Source organism: Hippichthys cyanospilos, chromosome 7, assembly GCF_059441005.1.
Source record: "Hippichthys cyanospilos isolate Australia breed blue-spotted pipefish chromosome 7, RoL_Hcya_1.0, whole genome shotgun sequence".
Taxonomy (NCBI): Eukaryota; Metazoa; Chordata; class Actinopteri; order Syngnathiformes; family Syngnathidae; genus Hippichthys; species Hippichthys cyanospilos.
Window position 1 is genome coordinate 6,921,444 of NC_142375.1, and position 24,146 is coordinate 6,945,589.

Genomic DNA, 24,146 nt, shown 5'->3' on the forward strand with positions numbered 1-24,146 from the left:
ACAGGACGGACCTAATACTTTGTGTTTCACACAAAACAGCTTGCAAAATGGGTCATTTTGTTTGTTTGTTTTGCGAAAACAACTCAGAAAGTTGGTCAAATTGATGCAACTATTACCGGTAGATAACCCACATTTGGGTTATTTTTGACCCATCCGTTTTTAGAGTGAGCTGTGCTTCTCCTAAGGAGGTTTTTCTGGAGCCCTGTATATTTTAAAAAGTCATTTTAACTTGAGCTTTTTTTCTACCTACAGTACGATAGAGATGATGTTGAAGGTTTGGAGATTCAGGATTTAAAAAAATAGTTCCATCAGTAATATACAGTAACTCTTTGAATTTCTCTCTAGGTGGCAGCTGTCATAGTCAGGCACTGACACATGTCAATGAATAATTCATCAGTCAAAACTAACAAAGTCGACACGCCGGTTAAACTGTCAGAATTTTGTTTTGTTTTATCAGCGGTGACTGTAACCCTTTGTCGTTCTTGGGTGGAATCCGGTATTTGCATCTTTGGGTGGATTTGCTGTCATGTTCAACTTGTATGTTGACACAGCTCCAGAACTTGGAAGCTAAGGCGTTTGCAAACATTTGCAGCAGGCTCCACCCCCTCAGTGCAAACGGCAGAGGCGAGAAGCCAACTTGCGGGTTCCCCTCTCCCTACTTCTTCTCTCCACAGCAACCTCTCAGTTTTTATTAGCAGACATTTCTTTATCACAGTTTTCTAAGGCAACCAAATGAATTCATTTATTAGCAGACATTTCTTTATCACAGTTTTCGAAGGCAAGCAGATGAATGAACAGTGCCAATTTTATTGAACTTCGTTTAGCGCATTCAATAAAACATGCACAATATACATTCACGGTCACATTTAGATGAGTGTGCGATGGAAGCTCGCTCTGCACCATTTGCGAGAGAGTGCCTATGGAACATGCTTTAATAAGGTAGCCATTTGACTAATTGGTAGTGACAAGTAAGGCACTGGCTCACTCACTGGCTGACTGGTTTTCTGTGCAGAGGTGTGAGCCCACTCAGTGTGTGCGCACACATGTGTTGCTGCCATTACAGAGCCACACAATCGCCAGCGCCTGCAGGGACCTGCTGCAAGGCGACACACTAGCAACAAGCATCACTGTGTGTGTGATTCTTGTGACACAAATTGCCCCACAAGACTTGTTCTCTCCCACAGTGTATCTTGTTTTCTCCGAGGCTCCTGCAGTGCTCGTTATCCTCCTGCATGTGCAATTAGAGGCAATGTCCATGCGGGCCCCACATTTGGTGGTCAGTTGAGTCCATTCGAACACGACAAGTCTCTCAAGCTTGCCTCAAGGGTGAATCATCAGTCGTTAGTTGAGGGGTCGTTACCTTTTCTTGATATCTCAGCTAGATTGTGGCAATTAATTACATGCGTGTGAGCAATTTTTCATGTCCGGCATCGCTCCAGTATATTTAATCATGCAAACTTGATTAAATGTGTCTTTGCGCTGCCAAAAACTCACTTTGACATATACAAATGCGCTCATTAGTCTGTTCACACTCATCTTATCCCTGTCCTGTAGTAATATTGTGGTGTCCTTTGTGTTTCTTAAACCATAACTCTTGCTGTGTGGCTTATTGTGGTGGGGTTTTTTTTTCTTAAGGGAAAAAAAGCTTGACATCTTCCTTTTAGAGAGGCTGAATAAGGCTTCGTGTTCCCTGCATTCAAACACCTCCACAATCTTGTAAGAGTTACATAATTATGTTTTCTTCTATTGGCTGTCTCCCGAACATTTTTGAAACTGCCTCAGATTTTTTTCTCACCATACCAGTTCTACTCAACCATAAGCGGCTGCCGCCCTCCACCTTTGCAGCCGTTAGCCCTATGGTAAAAAGCTTTCAATTTTGTGCCCAACAAAATTTGAGGCTATAGACCCACGTCTCCTTTTCGAAAAAGAGGCAGCAGCTTCATTCATTGTGGTTATGACGCTGGTGTGTGACATTTGTTAGAATGTCCGTTAAACATAGAAGCCTTGTTCAATCCTCTGCTTTGTGAATACAAATACTGTGTGTGTGCGTGTGTGTGTTTGTCTGTGTCTACATGCAAAGGGTGCCTGCTAATTCATTGCCTGCTTTGTTGCATACCTGCCCCTCCCTGCCTTCGATCTTCTTTCCCTGCTCGCAGGTCTAGCCAGAAGGGTCTCCATCTATCTTGACAGAAGTAAACAAGGCGGTGAGTGCAATCCTTCCCCCTTCCTCTATTTCCAAGTTGAACCATGTTGAAATAAACAATCACAAGCTTGATTTTGCAACCCCACGCCGCCTCTCATTCATGTGCCAGGTGGTTCTCAGTCACGCTCGCACTACTGGTTATTAGAAATATTATGAAAAAAATAAGAAACACAAACGTGATTGTCAACTTTGCGGTTGGGCACATAATAAATTCTGAGAACTTGGTCAAATTAATTTGATCATTTCTTACAGACGAGAACACTTTTCCATCTAGGAACACACTGCAAATTCTATAGTCCTGTCCATCTAATCATCTTACTTCAGTCTACATGAAAGTGAAAGTAACCGAAACCTTTCAGCAACTAGAAAAAAAAATTCAATTAAAAAAACAATTTTGTGATGCTTTTTTTTGAACTTTTAATATGATTGTTATCCTACAAAATACGATTTGAAGAAAGCAACCAAATCTGGCTCATCAAACGTTTTTTCTTACAGTGTTCCTAATAGAAACAGTTGTCAAAGTGTTTTATGAGTCGCGGCCTTTGTGAGGCCTTGTGGAGGTTACTTGAGCAGGGTGTGTTGCTGAGAGATGGTACGCCAAAGATGTGATGTTTGGACTCGGTTTTGCATAGTGCATGAATATTTTATTTTTCCAATGAGCCATCGATCAACCATTTTAGGAGGAACTACGTAAACGTCCATCTTTGTCTTTGTGGCAGTAATTCTCCTCTAAGTTTGGTCGCAAAGATGGCAAAGTTACAATTCAGCTCCCACTGTAAGTAATTAGAACTGAATTCACTGAAATCATTGTTGTAGCATTATGAAATTCCATCCATTTTCTACTGCTTTATCTGAGGTTGGAGACTTTCTTCTGCCTGGCCCAGCTCTCGTTTTCCCCGACCCTTTTTTCCCCTAAAAATAATCTCCCAATTTAATGCTTTGACTTTGACAGCCCTACTGTAAATCTGTTCTCATATGTTGCTCTCAAACGTCAGAACTTAAAATTTAAAGAACGTAATACAGCCTTTTTTATATGGCGGAAGAACAAACATTTCTGGTGTAACAAATTCAGCTCTCATTTTCTTGTAGCCCGTATGATGTAATATAAAAGTTACATTCCGCATTAACAGCATTATCATGAATTCCATTTCTTTCATTCAATTATAATTTTTTTTTAAAATAAATGCAAATGTTCTCCAATTTAGAAAGAAATATAGCAAAAAATGCCTTTTTATAATGGGGAGAAATTTTAATCAGTAATGAGGGCTGTTATTACCGTCCCTGCTGTCATGCCTCATTGTTGTATTTGCTCATGCTGCTGATTGCGTAACCTGCCACTCACCACAATGAAGTTGGATAAACAAAGACAAATATGGCACAGCATTTTCTTCACTCTTTCATGACCTTGAAGCCGGGCTGTGCTCTATCAGTGTATCTCCAGCCAAATCCTCTTCTAACCTATGTATAAATGTCCCCCCACCCCCTTTCAGTGCTTTTAAAAATTGGCTTAACAATGATTGGACGGTTACTGTCATAGTGAAAGTTTTAGCCAAAGGTCATCTTGAGGCGAGAGATGATTTACATATGACTACCTAGCCGAACCGCATGGTCTGATTATTAACTAGGACCTTTATAGAAGCTCTAGTAATTAAGGCAGTAGACCTCCTTTGCCTCAAATTGAATCCACACCTGTGTGTGGTTTCAATGCTAGTGTATGGTTTAATTTGAAGCGAGCTGCTCTATTGTGGCTTTATTGACGCTGAAGCACTCGGCGTACAAAGCTCCAGGGATCAGGCTGTTCAACGCAGAAGGAACCAATGAAATTAAAGAAGTGTGGTCGGTTGGCACAAACTGAAGTGCTTGCCTGTGGATTGTGCTTCTGCTTCCGCTGCTTTTGCCACTGTTGCTGCTGCTACTTTATTATGCACAGGTTGTCACTGGAACAGGCGTGCTGGGATAAAAACAAATGTTTTGTCATAAATGTTTCATTTATCACCGACGTTTGGGGCGGCATGGCTCAGTGGTCAAAAGGTTGTCCCCTAACCGAGAGGTTGTGGGTTCAATTGGCTGAGCATTGTGATCATGTTGAAGTGTCCTTGAGCAAGACACCGAACCCTCCGTTTGTCCTGATGCTGCGTCATCTGTAGCGAAATGAGTAACCAGTGTAACGTGCTTTGATTACCTAATGTGGAAAATCAATGTGTAAGTGAAAATCCATTTACTATTTTCTTCATTTTTAATGCTGGCGTTTCTCCTAAAGTGTATGCGCCACTGTTGAGAGTTAGTTAAGCAGTTTCATGGGCAGATGTTTATAGCAAAGAGAGCTGTGTACATAAGGGAAATTAAACGAAAACAAAGGAACGTTGAAAAACACAATGAAGACATTCATTTGTCACCAACGTTTGTAAGCAATTTGTATAACCCAGATTGTAATGAGACCTCAATATAATCAGAACAATATACATCGATAAGAATAACTGTTTTGGGCAATTAGTTTGTTTGGACTTCAAATGATTTCTTTCATGGGCTATACACCCTGTTCAAAATTATGATATTATTTAAGTTAAATTAAAAGTTATAGTTGTTCTTAGGAATATTGTGTCCTGTCCATTTACATCACAGGTTTTAACAATAAAGTTGTTATTCCGCATAGTTAATTATAGTGATGTAGCTTTTATATATGAATACAGATGGGAAAACACAAAATAGTCCATTGCCTTGCTAGATGGGTGAAGGAAAATGATTGTACAGAGGATCCAGGTTAAGTTAGCGGCATCAAGACCAATCCTGACAGTGAGTAGTGAATTTAGTGCATCCTTCATAGTTATTGGAGTTGCTTTTATTGATTGTTCAAGACATAAATATATCACAGACTATGATCCCCAAACACTTCATTACCATTTCAAGAACTTACAAATAAACATTGATGCACCCTTGAACGTTCTGTATAGTAAATTGCTTAAAGCCATTATACAGATAAACAACTCTAGTACGTGTACATCAGCACATGTCATAAATTCTGATGATGATAAATTGCATTTATGGTTTATTTAGGTGTTTTCAGCAATGCTCAAGAGTTCCACTGATTTTGCAGACACTCCTGGCCTCGCCGGTTCTAAAGTGTGTATCTTCGCAACTTGCTGGAACTACATCGCATTTAACTCTGTATCATTTACCAATCCAAAACACTTCATCCACGCAGTGACAACACAAACCCCCGATCGTGCTGTGAAAAGAAATCTGTGATGTTCTACTAGTTTTCATGCGCCGTTTAGTATTAGTGTTGTGAAAGTCACAGGCCAAAGACATAGTCACCCCAATTATTGTATCCCACCCCAGCTGCCTGTCAATCACAAATCTTACACAACTTCTATCAGATTTGGTATCAGCTGAACATGTGTGTGTGGGAGGATGTGCCGCCTACACACAACAGCCTTCTGCTGCCAAAGTTTGGTTGACCAGACAAATAGTTTATTTACACATTACAGTTCATTGTCTCAGTTAAAGAGACATTACTATAGAGTGTTAGATTTGTAATTGGGTGAAAGTGTTTAAGGCTCAGAGTGGTGTGAATGGCCGTGTTTGTTCATCTCATGGAGTTGTATGGAGTTAATGCGGTTGATGGGTGGATGGATGGCGACCATGTTCCAGCAAGGCTGTGTTATCATTAAGGGAATAGTGAGTGATATTTTAGGCTTGAATGATAAACACGCCATTCTTGCTCGCCAAAACAACTAATAGAGCAGATCGTGGGCTACTAATACAGATCACGGGATGGCAAAGCAAAACATCATTCGTAAAAATCAGATGCAATGCTGAGGCCCGCCAAATCCGACCCCCTCAATGCTTTGGTTGCGCCTAGAGGAGTGGGATCTCTGACAAAGGGCAACCTTGGCGGAGTCCAAACCCTCACTGGACTTCCTCATGGTTATCCTGACCAAACTCTGACAACAACGGTTCGGGGACACATCGGGTTCCCTGTACTCCCAAAGCACCCCCCACAGAACTCCCCGACTCAACTGACTGATTATTTTTAAGAAAAGCAGTGTGGACAGCGGAATAGGGCTAGGTATTTTATTTTCTTCAATGAATTTATTTGTTAAGAGGTGTTTCGTTCTGAGAATCTGAGGAATTGGAATCTGGGAATACAGTTTTACCGCACAATCAAATAGAGTTGAATAGTTTGTAGTCTTTCCATCTTATTATTAATGATTAAACCACATATAATGTATTTAGAAAAAAAATCATCCGAATTCACTTTACATTTTATTCAAACTTAAACATTGGTCTTTTGCAGTGAATTTGCTTAGGAGTGGTACATTGGATACAGACGAATCTGTATACTGTCTGTACCTGTCTGGTATGGAGTTGGAATTACACTTTTCGTCCTGCACTTTTCATTTTTCTTTTGACTGCATCACGAAAAGTAGGACACCTCTTTTGAGCTTTCTAAGTTGCACAGTGACCCTCTTTTATTTCCGCTTCCCGGTTTTTTGTGCACATTGGGACTTATGGTGTTTGCTAAATGAAGCATGAAGGATTTATTGAGAAATTGGAGGACAGTCACTTGACCCAAAATACGTTATGAAAACAAGACACAACAAGCGTGGAAGCTGCTTATCCAGATGCAAACAAGGCTACGAAACACGTTTTATTTTCCATACCATGTGATATACCTGTCCACGTTATATTTTGAGGCACATTATCCATTCGTATACAAGCATATGAAGTTGCTTATTGGGCACTTTAGTAGTGGGAGTGTGGTAAGCTCTCTGTATTAGAGTTTAATGTTCATATGGCAGTCATTTTTTTAAAGTCAGCACTGGCACACTATTGTATTAAGTCTGACTAGTGAAAAGCGACAGGCAGAAGGTTTTGTGTGTATGTGCACTCTACACATAGAATAGTGGCCTTGAAGTAATCTCTTCATTTTTACGAGAGTCTTAATTTTATTGTCACGGACACTCTTTCCACGTACTGTACAAAGCAAGGTCCGCCTAAGCAAAGCAAAGACGGTCATGTGAATGTGATCTAGAGTCGTACTAGAAAATTGGAAGCTGTTGTCAGCGCAGGTATGTGAGCATCTGTATTTGCCGGTCTCAGGGATCATGTGGCCCAATGCTTGTAACTCGTTGCACCATGCAGTTACAATTGTACTATTGTACAAACTATTATTTGAACAGTGGGACAAACATGAATAATTAAGTGCTTAAGCATTGTAATTCTGAACAATTGCATTCCTCGTGGTTTTATAAATTTTACAGCTGAAATTTTAGTTAAGTAGGCCTTACTTAGCTTGTTTGCTTTAGGCAGTCTCCTTTCATTCTTGCAAGCAATTAAACAGAAGATCAAATCTTGGCGTTTTCCAGAGTTTATTACAGTAATATAGAAAGATCACCATGACTAGGAAGATTCTCACATTTCCGAACATCTGTTATGAAAATTAACAACCCAATAAAAGGTAGCTCTGGAAGCAATTGAGATTAGTCTGTGAAAATTCTAGAAAGAGGGTCACAGAAATCTGGTTCGTTGAGCGCCGTATTCTGCCTGTTTTCAATGTCTCGCCCTTTCAACACATCTTATTCAAATCATCTTGACTCTTATCAGGCTTCCACGGAGCTTGATGAGCTGATCATTCAGGCATGTGTGATGGGAGAGGGAGACGTCAAATACAGGCCTGATATCGTTTCCTACTCCTGCGCAAAAAAAAAAAAAAATGGTAACGACCAGAGCGCAAATGGTAAAACTGCTGTGACATTCTTAAGGTCTAATCAATCACCTCATTGAACTCTGGTGAGGTATAAATAATGCATCCATCGCAACTTCAAAATATTTAATTAACTACAGATCATTGTCCATGAGAGAGAGCGAGAGAGAGAGAGAGAGAGAGAGAGAGAGAGAGAGAGAGATCAATTTCCTAAGGTGTGCTGCCAGTGTATACAGCACACTCATGACAGATGAGGGTGTTCTACTGAAGTATTAATGAAGTATCAAATCATTTTAAGACTGCACCATTTTTCAAAAGGGATGTAGTGTGCGATTTGGATCAAGTTATTTCAATATCCGTTGCGTTATACTGTTTAAATGTTTTTTTGTTTCGTTGCTGCCTAACAGACTTTATTGTGTGCTAGTCAACGGTGTCAGATGGCCCAGTTGGGAATTTACCATGGTTGTCCCTCAAGGTTCCGTCGTAGAGCCGAGTCTTTTTTTCCTCTTTGAATAAATGACCTTGCAAATGTATGCCAAAACACCCATATTTAAATGGTTGTAGGTGATGCACCGAAGGCTGGCCATATCTTACAACTGAATTTGGCCCATGTTCAAGATTGCTTCACAAAATCATGTCTCCTTTGAAATTTTTTGAAATGTCTGTCTGCGTGTTTTCCAAACAAAATAATAAAATCGCAAATTCAAAGCTATTTCTCAGAGGCGAGGAGCTCACTTTGCCACAATAATTGAAGTACCTTGGAGAGGTCCTTGATCCCGCTCTCACTTTCAAAAGGCACAGCAAGAACATTTCTAAAACAAACATATTCAGCCTTCACAATTTCAGATATATTTGATCAATTTGAGGCACTAGGATGTTTTTGCATTCTGTGGTCTTCTCACACCTATAGAATACTGTTTTACTAACTGGTTCCTCACAAGGATACCCGCGTTCAAGTAGAATGATTATATAAAAGAGCATTAAAAGCAGTGACCAGGAAACGGATTCACACTGTCATTGTCGTACTGTAGGAGATGTACAACATTTTGAGTTTAGAAAATTTGACATATTTTAAATTTGCTTGCACGGTATGTAAAATACTCCATAGACTGGTACCACCAGTGCTAGGGAGATTTGTAAAGCTGAAATCTACCAATGGCGTAGCCACCGGATCTGTGGTCAGAGGACACTGTGAAGCACCCTGTTCCAGTGTTCCAGTGCACCTGGAACACTGTACAGCTAAATAAAAGAGTACTGTGTTACTTTACCAAACTTGAACACTTTCAAGACTAAATTCAGATCTGCTAAAAGCAAATCAGTAATGTAATTTTTACCTGCGCTTTTAATCATATTTATTAGGGCAGTCAAAGTTAAAACGTTAATTTTAGAGATTTAATTTTATGTAGCGTTTAAAAAAAAAATCTACTCTGTTAACTCTGTTCTGTTGACTTAGGAGAGGCACTGGCACAAAGACAAAGATGGGCCTTATGTAGTTTTACTTTAAAAAGCTGCTTGATGACTCATTAAAAAAACAAACAAGAGTTGGCATTTCATTATCATAGTTTCAATCGTAGTACGGTATGAGCCCAAGATAAGATTTAGCTGCAATTAGTTTTGAAAGTTCCGTCTTGAAGTGCTTCCGAACGTGAAAGACACAGAGGAGAGGGCGCTCCTTTTTCGGAAGGATCCAAATGCTTTGGCCTTTGTCAGCCTTAATCAAGTCATCGATTCTTAATGCAGGTTATTCTTCATTTTGCTGCGCCACTGTCAACGGCACACGTCACTCACACCTCTTTGACCCACAGAATGCCAAGGCAGTCATCTAAAGTTTAGATAAATGCCATGGCAGTGAAGTGTCAGCGCGTTCTCATAAATAACGTCATCTCGTATTAGAGGCGCACGCATGCTGGGAAAGTCCCCAGTAATCCTGGAGAAAGCTTCCTGCAGGAGCCCTGGAGGACGTTTTCAAAGCAAACAGGATGAAACGGAGAGAGGGAGCGAAGGAGTAGGGTGGTTTAATGAGCTCCGCTGTTTGGAAGCGCAAGTCCATCACTGGAGATAATGGTGCGGAATAAGAATAGAGCGTACCGCATTGTCCATAGAGAGAGGAAAAAAAAAAATAGAACAAAGATATTCACGCGATTGCATTGGATAAATAGATTTTAAATTAGGCTTCATTTCGGCACACTGGCGCAGGAACAAGATCATCTTCCGCAAGTGCTATTATCATGTTTCACCATTATCTCAACAAGAGAAAAGACACTCTGCATGCGTTATGGTTACTGTTTGTTATATCATTATCGGGGGCAAAATGTTTGATCTTGAGCGGCGGAGACGCCGAAGAGTCCCTGAGAGCGCATAATGAAGCTACCTATTGCTTGAAATCTGAAAGGTGCGAGTGAGGAAACAATGACTGCGTTCTCTGTTCCCAGCTGTTTCCTAACAGCTCAATTCTTCACATCTATATTGATTTTTTTGTGTGAGTAACTAAATCCCTGTCAGACCCACAAAGGCGCGTTCTCTCTGAGTCCAAAAATCTCATTTTAGGAGACTGACTGATGTCCTTAATAGATAAAACTCATGGGTCCGGTTTGGCCCAATGTATTATTGAACTCCGATCCTCAGAACTTTCCCGGTAAAGTTTTTGATGGAATTATGTTATGTTAAATGTTGTTGATTTAAAAAAAGAACACTTGCTACTGATTGCAGTTCATCTCTTTTTAACACCCCTGATTAAACTATATTAAATTGGTTTGTAGACTAGAGAAAAAAATACATTTGAAAAATAATATAATTAAAACAAGGCATGTATGATAATTACGGTATTATTTTCCAAAAACTCATATACATTTTTGGAAAGGACAAAATGTGCGCATTGTAGTAACCAACCTGGCGTTGTTTTGTGTGAGTTATGCCAAGTGTCTGAAGAGAACAACTCAATATTCAGTACATGTGGTGCAACATTTCTCAGAGGAGGAAAAAAACTCAATGAAACTTGTCACCTAAAAACTAATTTTCGCCACAGTAATGCAGCAGTGCAAAGTGCCACAGCTCTAGAGAAAAGAGCCGGTCCAAAAGCCAAAGGTATTATAGTGAAAAGAACAGATTTTCAGACATATGCTAGGTATATTTGCTTCACTGTTCTCAAACTTCCCAAAATAATGCCACTTTGCAGATGTTTCCCTCCTTTATTTGTATGGTATTCTGAAATTTGCACTTCAGTTGATGAATGATGACTTTACTTTGAAGAGCCTTAAGCAAAATGAAGAATAAAACTGTGTTTATTTATTAATGACCATTAGTATCGTAATTCGCCAAATATAAGAAGCTCTTTTTCAAAAAATAAAGACCAAAAGTATGAGTGCGTCCTATCAACGGTGACTTAAAATTTTGATTTTAATGTATTCGACCCCATTTGAGGAAGATTCAGCCACATAAGGCAAGAATACTACTTAGTTGGTTGTAGACCTGCAATGCAAGGTGGTGGCCACTTTTGCATCAGGAGCTGGGTCATTCCAGCATTGGAGGACATTTGGCCTTCAAATGACTTCACTTTAATGATTTTCTCTGACATATTCATCTTAAATGGTAATAAACTATCAAAGTCTCGATGAGCGCAGCTCACAGATCATGTACATGCTTTATTACATGATTTAATACTTGGTGCAATCCAGGCACTAATCAAAGTAACAGGGTTGCGAATCTGGATGAATGTTAGCTTTTTCTAAGGTGTACAAGCTACCTGTAAGCAGCTGACCAAGAGGACAAAACATACTTATGTAAATTTGTCAAGAAAAATAAAACCATTGTTTTATTCTGATTTATGCATAACAGGCTTGCCTAAGTTTGAGCGAGACATTCAGTCGATGCTGACTGTTGTAAAAATCTGAAAAAATAGATGAGAGCATAGCTTTTACCCTATATATTCTTTTGCAAAACTATTTGACGATGTCATGTCCAATTGATCGTGAAATTCACTGCCTCGGTGTCTACTTCTACCAAGCTAAAAAGATTATGGTAACAGGGTTGTGTACATGTTGTGGGACGCACATTCCTTGAATAATAATTTTTTGCAGTATTATGTTGATTAAAACAAATATTCCCACAGCTACAAGAGACCAGTAAGAGCACAAATAAAACATAAAAGAAAAATAGAAATTCAAGAGAAATGGCATTCTAGGGCAGTGCCTCTCAAATGTGGGTACCCCTGGGGGTACTTAAAGGAACTCTAGAAAAAGTCTTTAAAAATAATTATTACTCCTGACACATTTGGCATTTAAAACAAAATATTTTCACTTGTTCTTATCAATCATGTATTTATTTTTAATATTTGGTGCCAGAGCTACTATATGTGTTCAGAAACTGTTTTCATATTTTTTGTGAATATGTAAGAGACATGCCCCTCAATTCTGAACCTAACTCCTGTGCTCAAGGGGAAATTAGGTGTTTGGTCAGATTGTTTCAATCAAGTAGGGGAAAACGACAAAAATTGGCATTGAAAAGCAATGTATAAAATAAGCCTTGCATCCAGAATGGAATGAAGGTTTTTTTCCCCTCGCTGAAGTGAAATTGCGTGTTTTTCTGTAGCGGAATCTCCTTCTCTCCATCCGCCTCACTCTTACCCGCATTTCCTCATCACAGAGCTGCCAGCTTCAAACAGAACCAGCGCCCGCTCTCTCCTCTCTTCCCATTGCCTCTGAGTTGAACCAGCATCAAAAATGACCCCCTTGCGATTGCCAATGTGTCGCTGACTGAGCATGCTTCTGTGAGGTGTTTTTTTTTTTTCTCCCAACACGCATTACCCCCCCACCCCCTCCCGCCCGTGCCCTGATTACCGACGGTGTGATGCCTTAGCGGGCCGGATGATGTCACAGTGAATTGAGTTTGCCGCATGGGACCCGGGATTTCCTGACAAGACAGGCAAAGTAGAGCAGTAGAAAGGCCCGGCACGCAGATGCTTGATTTTCATGAAGTCACGACTCATAAAGGAGGCGGAAGCTTTTAGAAGAAGAGTGACGAAGGCTTCATTCTGTCGTGTCGTGTCATCATATTTGTGACACGTTACAAAATGTCGGCACAGGCGCGGGGGCTTGACATGCTTCCTGATTGCAAAAGGAACACGGAGCAAGAGATTCATAGTAGAAAGAAATTAAGCGTGCTTCATTTATTTCTCTATCTTCAAGTGGAGATGGAAAGGTGTGGTTGCCATAGCATCCCCAGTAAGGTGGAGAGAAGCGTGACTAAAACAGGAGCGTCACTTTATTTGCTAAAGTACTTGCCATGCTACTGCTCCAAGATGTGTACTAACCCCAAAGCTCTCTTGCTTTAAAAAAAAAAAAAATCTCTAAAAAGCCTGAGGAGCTCAATTACTTTTAAGTTCATGTCTGAGCCATCCGCAACGCACAGTGCAGTGTGCCCGAATATTATTTTAGACACACTTATTGCAAAGTGTCAGAAGGCCAATTTTTTGACATCTGTTCCTAATGGGCATGGTGCAAAGCAGGTGAGAACTACCCGCCACCAGGCCTCAAACCTGCTCCAACAGATTGTTTGGCCCCTAGGGATCACACGTTTTGATTTGTTCAACAGATGCAGACTGAACATACAGCAGTCACACTAAATGGCAAAGATTAAGCCGTTAGTAACATTTTATTGGAGGAATTTGTTACAAGCATGCCTAAATGGGTGTTGTAGGCACTGCTAGACTTTTGAGCCTCTTGTTGTGCCACATTAGATTTTGATGCTTCCTGCTGAGGACAGCCCATTTGTGAGCAGACTGCTTGTCTTTACTTTCATTTGCACAGTGTGCTAGTGGTCAATGTGACAGGACAGTTAACTTAAAAGAAAAAAGAAGAAGCAGCAGCAAAACTTGGTTACCTGCTTTTACGTTTCTCAATCCTTAAAAATCCTTCTTAATTATGCATAATTGCATATAATTATGGTCACCACAACGGTCGTGTCTTTCGCTTTCCAGGTGCCGGCATGGTTGTAGACTGGGAGCAAGAAACTGGTCTTCTCATGACGTCTGGAGATGTTCGAGTCATTCGAATCTGGGACACTGACAGAGAAATGAAGGTCCAGGTATGTAGAACACATTACCAGTGGTTCTCAAATCAGGCCACATAAAGGCATTTCATCGAGGTACATGAGACTCAAATGGGGTGTCTGCAGCTATCGGCAGATGTAACCTAATATTTTTAATGCCGTGAAAGGAATGCATGTTTTATTTTCAAATTAAGAGCACATTAATTTGAACTTGATTGTAAAGCGCAATATGCCTTTAAGTCTTATACGGACTGTTGAATTTTATACTAAACTGACTAATCGCAAGATTAAACTCACATCAAGGCACAGCAACAATTTCTGACGTGTGCGCATGTGCGGCAAACGCGCATGTTGCGCAAGAAGTGTCGGTCATGTGATGTAACATCACATGCAGCACTTGAAATTCCTCTGTCCATTTTCCTCCCCAACATCAAGCTTCCACAAGATGGCGCGAAAATAATGCTTTCGATCCTTTTTTCAGCATACTAGAATATTGTACAGTGGGCCCCCGTGTTACGAGATAAGGCATTGACGGCCAAAGAAAATGAGTGCAATTACCTAAAAACGCCTGCAGATGGAGACAAAAGTACACAAATACAGCCAAGCTCCTAGGGTCATGACAGTTGTTTTTGTCGCAAAATCGAAAAAATACCATAAAGAGGAGTACTCAGTATTCCACATGCAACATGAAAAAAACGTAAGCCAGGGACGCTGTAACCTTGGGGTCCACTGTAATTGTACATCCACTACAGTAGATGGCAGTGGTGCTCTCAGTTATTTATTATTTCAAACTGATGCACTTCAAGTAATGTTACAGACAAAAACCAATGCTAATAAACATCTGTTTTGTTAGATTTAATGTAAATAAGGATAAAATATCACACACAGATGTTCTTTTAATATTTCCTTAAACAAATGTTACTATTTATATGTAGAGTTGAGAGGTAACAGAAAATAATTGCTTGCAGACATAAAATGGAATGTGTTAGTGCTTCAGCTAATAATAGCTATGCTAAGTATCACTGTACTAATGCAATTCTTTAATTATTAATGTAAAAAAAAAAATGTGCCCAATGGCATTATTATTTAGCTCATAACACAAGAGAATCCAAACAAAGTGTTGGCTAGCCAATCATGTCAATGAGTGCTCTGTCAACATAATGGGTTTTCTTCTTACTGTGTCATCTGTCTGTCGTGTTTTTGCACCAGGACATCCCGACAGGAGCGGACAGCTGTGTGACCAGCCTATCTTGTGATTCCCAGCGGTCGCTAATTGTCGCCGGTCTTGGGGACGGCTCTGTTCGAGTTTTTGATAGGAGAATGGCCCCAAACGAATGGTAAAGTGCCTTTTTTTTTTTTTTTTTTGCTTGAAACATCTGACCTTATTGTTGAAGGAAAGTTCAAATAGAGTATTACCTCCCCCTGGTGTTAAACTGCTTTTTGAATCTCCTCACTTAAGTGAGAAACAATTTATTCAGTTGGACTCGCTCTGTGTTCTTTCCAGTTCATTTGTGCTTCAGCTTCCCTCCTCTTTTTTATTGCCGTATCATTATTTAAATACATTTAGGAACACTTACAGCAGTTTAATTGTGCATTTACTTCTAAAAAGTACCATACTATTCACTGTTCTAATCTATATTTATTATACATAGAGTGGTATATCTCCCCTCAGGGTTGGCACCGCTTTTAATGGATTCTGGTGACACAAGCCCTCCTGGTTGGTCAAACATCATTTTCATTTCGGTCCCAAGGGGAGGGAAGAAAGCAGTTCAAACACGAAGAGCTCCATAAATCTTTAAGTCAAGATAATTTAATATATCATCCCCTCAAGCAAGGACAGTAGTTCTCTACTTCTCCTCATAAACAGACGTGCACACGCAAGTCATGTCTAAAATCATTTTGAGGACATGTAGTTGTTTATTAAGGCAAATGTTGTTTTTCTCCCATCTTCTTTTTAAATAATCGAACGGGAAAAAAAAATGGAGAGGGTAAACAAGACCGCTCAGTTTTCCTCTTCTTGTGGTGCCACAGTGCCATCTGGTGTCTGTACACCGCCGTTACATGTTCTAACCTCCAAACGACCTTTGTATATTAGCTGTGGGTAACCACATGGTGATGGACCCTGGTGCATTACCCACACACATACACTCACACCCCCCAAGGCGCCTTGCCCCAAACATAAGCACGTGCACACAAACACACGCAGTCACTCAACAGAACTGGTAGTTGTCACCGAGGATTTCTGCTGGCTTGCAAATGTAAATACAGCATTGAAATAAAATTTAACATTGTGATTTTTACACAAACACACACACACACACACACACACACACACACACACACACACACACACACATATATATATATATATATATATATATATATATATATATATATATATATATATAGTCATCGATAAATGCTTGTTGGGACCACATTTTTTTGCTCATTTCTCAATAGAGAGAAGAGCAAATCCATTGAAGCGTTCTTGTCCCAAGCTGCTCCTTAACATTGCCTTTAGTTGGAAATGTTCGGTGGGATACAAATAGTACCTCTACCCATTCTAGCAGGACCTCTTAGGGGCCAATTATGAATTCATCCCCTAAAGCTGCGCAGGTGGCAGCATGATGGCTTTTGACTGCCTGTAGAATTGGGACGTGGCCAGAGAGTCATTGTTGGCTCCGTGATCAAGCTAGCTTGCTAGCTACTGCTAAACTCTTGACGGGAGGATTTGCCTTAAATTGCGCTTTTGCTTTTCATTTTTGTTTTCATCGAAGTCCATGTATAAGATATTTTTTTTAGGTTTATTTTAGCTTATTTGAGCCTGTTATATTTCAGACATGCTTTACATACAGTACACTGTCAAGCAGGCCGAAGCAGGGGTCCCAACAGTTTCCACTGATTGGCCATGCCATTACTGTCACTGTATACTGCACCATGAAAATTGGAGCAATGCTCTAATTGGTACCCACTAGATACAATTAAATGAATACAGCAGAAACATTTCACTGCAAAATGTGTTCATAAAATATCAACAGCTATATTGGACTTTCTGAGTTGAATGTTTTTTTTTTGTTTTTTTTTATCCAACGAGCCAAAGTGTTTAAATGGTCACCTTGCCTCCAGCTACTGACAGAGGGGTTGTCGTCGTAGCCACGCTTGCGTCAGTCTGCCCCTGGGCAGCTGTGACTACTCGGTATGGTTTATTTACCACCACTGAGCTAGGTAAATGTGTTGCCAGTAGAAAGCACTGTGAGTACCTGAGGTAGGTAGAAAAGTGCTAGATAAGTGTAAGTCCATTTATCACAGACCTCATTTGAATGCCACCTTTTGCCACAATAACAGCATTGCACAGCTTGGTTTTTTTTCCTAGCTTTATGATGTGGGTGGTGTTTTATTAGCTGGAATGACTTAAACTTTATTGTTGTGCATTTCTAAGAGTCAACAGTTAGAATTGCTTGATCATTTAATGCAGTGGTTCTCAAATTGAGCATTTTCCGCATTTGTATTGGGGGTCCTTGGAAAATGTGCTCACCCAAAAGGAGCCCTCCTGCCTTTACGTGTGTGAAACAGTGATTCTGACAACCTTTTGACAAATACTGTTCGTAATTTCAGAAAGGTTTTTATACAGTATAGTGTTTCCCTGTTATTCAAATTAGATAGAGGTCAAGTAGCCTACTGCTAGGAAATTCAAAAATCCACAACTGCCCCCCACCCTCCAAAAAAGGTGTATAGGTGTAAAAAATTCTGCAAGATAGCGTCACAGCACTTTTTTTGTCTAATTTTGTCTTGATCGTCGTATAACGATGACACATGAGGGCGGCAAAGTAATACGTTTGTTTTTCTTTTTCCACTGCCTCATTGTTTACCTTACAAATAACTATTTTAAAGATGTTTTTCACCTTGTCAATGCTGCCCTGATTTATTGGATCCTGAAATATTCCATGCAGCTTCAATTTTAAAATAATTAGAGGACATCAACACAGCTTTTTCCATGTTTGTGAGGGGGCTTTTGGTTGAATTATTAGGTTATGTTCAGCAGATGGACCCTTGCTGCTCTTAACTGTTCCAGCAAAGAAAGCCGTCAATATTAACGGATTAAACAACAACTAATGGGTTGGTAAATTAAATGACAACTATTTTAACCGGTAATTCTTTCAAGCATTTGTGTCAAACTCAAGGCCCGGGGGCCAGATCCGGCCCGCCCCATCATTTTATGTGGCCCACAAAATTCTAATTTGACTTCCAGGTTTCCGGTTAAAATGCCGAACTTGCAAGTTGTCTTCAACAAAAACAACTTTTTTCTGTTCCCTATCCGTCTTTTGAACTGTTTTTACCGTTTTGCCTCTGTTTGCCTCTGTTTCAAAACTAAAATTTAATCCGGACCCCCAGACAGAAACTATAACTACAATGTGTCCCACGATAACAGTGAGTCTGACACCCCTGCTTTCGAGCGATTTTTTTTTTTTTTTTTTTGATTGTCCAAATTCTCTGACTTCAGCCTCTTAAAGTGATTATTCATGATTGTTTGTAGTACTTCCCGAAAACAGACTGCTTGTCTTTTGTGCAAAATAAGACATTTTTGGGGGGAAAACAATGACCGAAGCAGTACTTGAATCATTTTTCTAAAAGGTTTTGCTATACATTTATGCAAAACCAAATTTTGCTTCAGTATTTGATGAATCAGAATAACGGATAGAATAATCCATTTGAGAAAGGTTCGACAGCCCTTATGTGAAGAGACCTAATATGTATGTGTCAGCAGTCGCATCATGACCTACAGAGAGCATGGCGCTTGGGTGGTCAAAGCTCACCTGCAGAAGGAGACGGACGGACACATCATCAGCGTCAGGTACGCGCCCATCTTCTCGGCAGCTTCTCGGAAGACGAAACACATCTGATTTCTGCCCACCTTTGACCTTTTTTGTCTCCTTCTATCAGCGTGAATGGAGACGTTCGATTCTTTGAGCCTCGCATGCCAGACTCAGTTAACGTCCTGCAGACGGTGAAAGGGTTAACGGCGCTTGATATCCACCCGCAGGCTAAACTCTTCGCTTGGTGAGTTTGTCACAGAGTTTTTTCTTGTTTCTTTTTTTAATCGGTTCTGTCACATTAGATTTTTAAGCTCAACTATGATTGGAACTATGATTGTGCAACTGAACAAATTCTCAATTGGCCAAGGAGCCCAAGTGCTTCTAAAGCATGTTTTCATTTCGTAATGCGAAGAAAAATGCTTTTTTTTTCATAAATATATAAATATTCATTTGTATATTTATTGTAACAAAACCGAACAGACAACAATATTGATATTTTTCCCAACCGCTATCTTATATAATACCGCTTGGTAAGCTCAATATTCTTTTTTTGCTGCAACTGACTTTGTGCGTCTGTGTATGTGTCTGCCCTGCAGTGGTTCAATGAACCAGTTCATTGCGGTTTATAATGCCAACGGTGATGTGATCAGCAACATCAAATACTACGACGGCTTCATGGGACAAAGAATCGGGGCCATCAGCTGTTTGGCCTTCCATCCTTACTGGGTAACGTGACACCAAATTCACCTGCAGGACTTTATCAAATGTTTTTCTTGCAACTGCGCAAGACAAATGTCATGGGATGTCAATACAAGTCCGTCTATGTGGACACGGTACCAGGGGCCCTGGGGGTGCTGTTGATATAAAAAGTTGGTACATACCCAAGCTCAAATGCCAGGTTTTGTGATGATGTAGTTTTCGTATTTTCCCCCACAAATGCAGCCTATAAGCTGTACAATTGACAAACAAATTCAGAATTCAACCCACATTTTCCACTGGTTGAAATGGCAACGATAAACCCCCCATAAGCGGCCGATGTTTTAGGATTACTTTTGCTGCCTAGTAGAAGCTTTAAGATTTTGTGCCCCATATTTCCAGCTGTTCACAATTGTTTTCGTCATGATTTGGGGCAAAATTTCTGCTGAAGAAAAAATGCGATGCTCCCACAATCATGGTTTACTTTCAGGTACTGTGTTCTTTTGGTAATGAACTATATCGTGTTTGGTCACAGTTGGGAAATTCAGGACCAGAAAGCAAAATCCCTGCCACAGGGGCTTTGTTTCAACCTTCAGTCAAGTGAGCTCATTTACTAGCATGTTGAGTAGAAGTATCTTGGCTAAAGCCAAACTGTGTCAGGGCTTTTAATTTCTGGACCTGAATTTCCCACTTCTATTTGCTCTACGCTTATCTTTTGGAATTATGGGCCAAATTACAATAACAAATCATCAAACCATTGCAAAATATCCCAAATATGTCAAAAAATGTGTTATGGTTGAACTTTTTGTCCATAATACCAAATGATATGCTTGATGCAAACACGACATCATCCATCCATCCATTTTCTGTAGCCGCTTATCCTCAGTAGGGTCACTGGCTTGCTGGTGTCCAGCCCAGCTGTCTTTGGGCACTAGGCGCGGGGCACCCTGAGCTGGTGCCAGCAGGACACAAAAAGATGAACAACCATCCAAGCACACAGTCACACCTGAGGACAATTTAGAGTGTCCACTACACCTGCCATACATATGTTTGAAGTGTGGGAGGAAGCCGGGGTGCCCAGAGAGAACCCACGCGGGCTTGGGGAGAACATGCAAACTCCACACAGGAAGGCCGGCGCCAGGTGGATTTGAACTCGGGTCCCCGAACTGTGAGGCTGACGTGCTAACCACTCTCCCACGAGCCGCCCAACACAATATTATTGAGGACCAAAATAACAGTTAACCTGCACGGTGGTGGTCGCATCATGAATTGGGGATGCATTTCTTCAGATACAACGGGAGTCTTGGAAAAGCTGGAGAGAAATGATCTATTCCAAACACAAGCTAGTGTAAGCACAAAACCCTAAGACTTCTGCTGGGAAGTAAAACAATATCAGGAAAAGCCTGCTAGAACATGTGAAGTTGGGGTGGGATCATCAACGGCACTTAAAAAGGTGGCAGATGTGGATCATGTTCCAGTTGCAGGTTTTGCCCGCACGGTGACCAGCGGTTGTCTCCTTTTCTTTGTCTGCAGCCCCACCTGGCAGTGGGTAGCAATGATTACTACATGTCCATCTACTCAGCAGAGAAGAGGCTCAGATAACATCCCAGCGTTCATCTCAAGCCCCTCCCACGCCCGCGTTCACTACCAAAAATCTTGCCCACTCTAAGACTTCAGAGACCTTGACCCAGGGTGTACATCATGTTGTACATATGCAACCCTCCCCCTCAAATCTTCCAATGTTGGCTGCTGACAAACATTTATTGTTATTGTTATTATAATGATCATGTGATCCATGTTTATTCTTATTATGAAGCTAATGATTGTAGACTTGGCAATGCTGAAAAGTGTGTATATTTAAATAGAGATGCAAAGAGGTTGTATTTTAACGAAGCGGTACCCGCTAATCACCAGGGCTCTTCCTGGCTTCGCATCGAGGGTCACTACATGGATGACCCTTGAACCCCACCTCCGGGTGAAAGGGGTCGCACGGAGGCCTCGGCACATTTGCTGCAAGAAACCCGGAATTCTGAATTCCTTCTTCGCCGCTTCTCCTGCTGCACCACTTGGAAGGATGGACACCGCAAACTCATTTTCGTCCCACTCATTAGCGAGGCGCACGTGTTTGCATGTGTGTGTGTTCCGCCTGCATATGCCCGACCGTGGGCTCGCCGCAGCTTTGCACACGTCATACTCTAAAATGTAAGGTCCCCTCACCCTGAGTTCTCCCATCATATTTTTGAAGAAAAGAGATTTCTCTGTTTGCTTACTCTATAATGGTCTTTTACTCTCAAAATAATCATGGCAACACTCTTTTTGCCTGAAGGACGACTCTCCCGTAAGGAGTTTGATGAAGTAATAGGTCAAAGCTCTCCTAACTCATTCATTACCATTGATGACTATAGACAGCAAAGTTTCATTTCAAGCGCCCCGCCATAGAAGTCAAAAATCCAAATATAAGTCAGACGACAGTGAATGACTTTATAGTAGCAGCCATTTTTAGACTCTCCGTTAGCTAAACACTTGGGGGCGAATTTGAGAAAAAAATGAATACAAACAAGTGTCTCATAAAAAATATGTCTTTGGAATTGAATGAGTTAATAACCAGAGAAAAAGCCCCTGACATGCTCATTAGGTAACAGGTGCATTAGGAGGAATGCTACCTGCTCCCGCCATGAAGCCGCGCTTTGGACTTTTTTGGTTTCTGTTTTACCCAGTGTTTACATAATGATTAAGTGAAGTCTCATGTTCAGGTTTAATACCCAAACCTCACTCAGGTACCTCAACAGCCTCTGATCACGAAAGAGCTCCCACATGTTTGGTATCCAAAGGATGACCGACAATGTGCCTCTTTTGGTGGGGGGGAGGGGGGTCTCCAGCTTTGCTTTAGTTTTTAGTTCATTTGCAATGCTGTTTTAATTTGGGCTTGTATTTTATGTGCCTTGGTCTGGCTGTGATAGGTGGGAAAGAAATGTGAAAGCCTTAGTTTCATACACTGACACACACATTGCACTAAAATGGCCCCCTCCTCCCCCTCCTCCTCCCCCTCCTCCTCCTCCTCCTCCTCCTCCTCCTCCTCCCTTGTCCATCTTCAAATTTCCGCACCGGACACGCCAAGATTTGCTTTAGCCTGAGAAGGGATGGACATGTGTGGACTGAAGGTGACGGTAGACACTTGTCAGCCAATCATTCTCTCTGCCCTTTAGCATCTCACGCACGCACACACACAGCCCCTGTTGTTTTGGCACGGGACCGTCGGCTCGCATTGTCCTTGCATCAAGTTTTACGATTTTAGTCCAGAAACCAAGAGACTTAAAGTAGTTTGAAAGGAACAGTGAAAACAATCAGGTTTGTCTCTGTGACTTCTGCCCGTGTTGTTGTCTGGTTTATGAAACAGGAGGTGAAATAAACCAAACACGACATTGGATGATGCTGTCTTGTTCAATGCACAAAATCGAATTCTGCGTGTGAAACACTGACACTTCAAAGGTTCATTTTTATACAGTACATACCAGTGGTGGACCCTCAGGGCCAGCATAATTATAATAAAAATCCATTTCATTTGAAATGCATTTTTCAAATGCGTATATATATATATATATATATATATATATATATATATATATATATATATATATATATATATATATATATATATATAACTATTCTCCATATTCCGTTCTCTTCATGTCATATATTCATGTGGTTACGCTCATACGGGCTCATACAGTTATTAGATAGTTGTGATAGCCAATCAGATCACGAGTTGGCGACAGAAAGGCCAGCTAGATGACCTCACGTTGAACCTGATTGGATGGGAGGGGGCGCTATTCAGATCAACCAAGCTACACCGTGTTAACTGCATTAAATTTGTAGCCTACACCAGAGCCAGACCCGAGGACCTTCAGAAAAATCAAATACATATATCTTCTTGCTTTTTTAAACCACAATGGCCGAAAACTTGAATTTATGAAAATCAAGTATCAGGTGTAGTTTTAATTGTTGAAGTGGGTTTATTGTTGTTTAAATGCTCCGGAAAATAGCCCGTGTCGTACACGATTAAGGTGATGCAACGCCCAGTAATGCGTACGTGTGCTTCTGTATATGATTTCTCCAGCCGTGGTGTCATAAATGATGGTATCAGAGGGGTATTTGTTTGAGTTGGACAAAGTAGAACATCATTGAAGGCCTAAGTGTGAATTGCACAGACGGCCTCCGGTACATACCATCAACTCACATTGTTGTCCTGTCATTTAGCTACTTAGTGCACACACAGTAGTTAGTGGAGCAGTGTATGGGACATGCCTAAATCTTGCACATCCAGCCATCCATTCTCTAGCGCTTAACTCTTACTAGGGTCACAGGGTCAGGTCTTACAATGGGAAAATTAAAAGTGTGTGAAATGAAGGAAACACATTTTCTATTGTACTGGTAAGCTTGTAGGTCCCCTAGTGTTTTAGCATTCTGCTCTATTGTCATGGCATGAGTCATTTTGACGGAACCCAAGACTGAATACATTACGATTCCGATTGCACCGACATTTTTCACGTCTTGTTCAATATAGTTTTATGTTGAGGAAAAAAAAAAATAATCTGAAAACGAATCAGCCGAAATTTCTTAAATGCGGATGAATTCAAGATAGCGCTCAAACAGTAGTTTGCCTTTCAAAGTAAGGGCATAA

General features: G+C 40.7%; 1 protein-coding gene across 5 annotated transcripts in view; it reads left to right on the forward strand.

The window, feature by feature from the left end:
* Nucleotides 1-22,892, forward strand: part of rptor (regulatory associated protein of MTOR, complex 1) — a 120,499-nt gene extending 97,607 nt beyond the window's left edge. For 2 of the 5 annotated variants that reach the window (XM_088419991.1, XM_088419988.1), the window contains exons 30-36: nt 2,157-2,204; nt 13,885-13,991; nt 15,165-15,292; nt 18,718-18,807; nt 18,897-19,013; nt 19,366-19,495; nt 20,999-22,892. In XM_088419991.1, coding sequence (XP_088276117.1) covers nt 2,157-2,204; nt 13,885-13,991; nt 15,165-15,292; nt 18,718-18,807; nt 18,897-19,013; nt 19,366-19,495; nt 20,999-21,067 — 689 coding nt within the window. In that variant the 3' untranslated portion in view covers nt 21,068-22,892. The remainder of the gene's footprint in view (nt 1-2,156; nt 2,205-13,884; nt 13,992-15,164; nt 15,293-18,717; nt 18,808-18,896; nt 19,014-19,365; nt 19,496-20,998) is intronic. The other 3 variants (XM_088419992.1, XM_088419989.1, XM_088419990.1) reach the window with 2 other exon arrangements.
* Nucleotides 22,893-24,146: the final 1,254 nt, after the last annotated feature.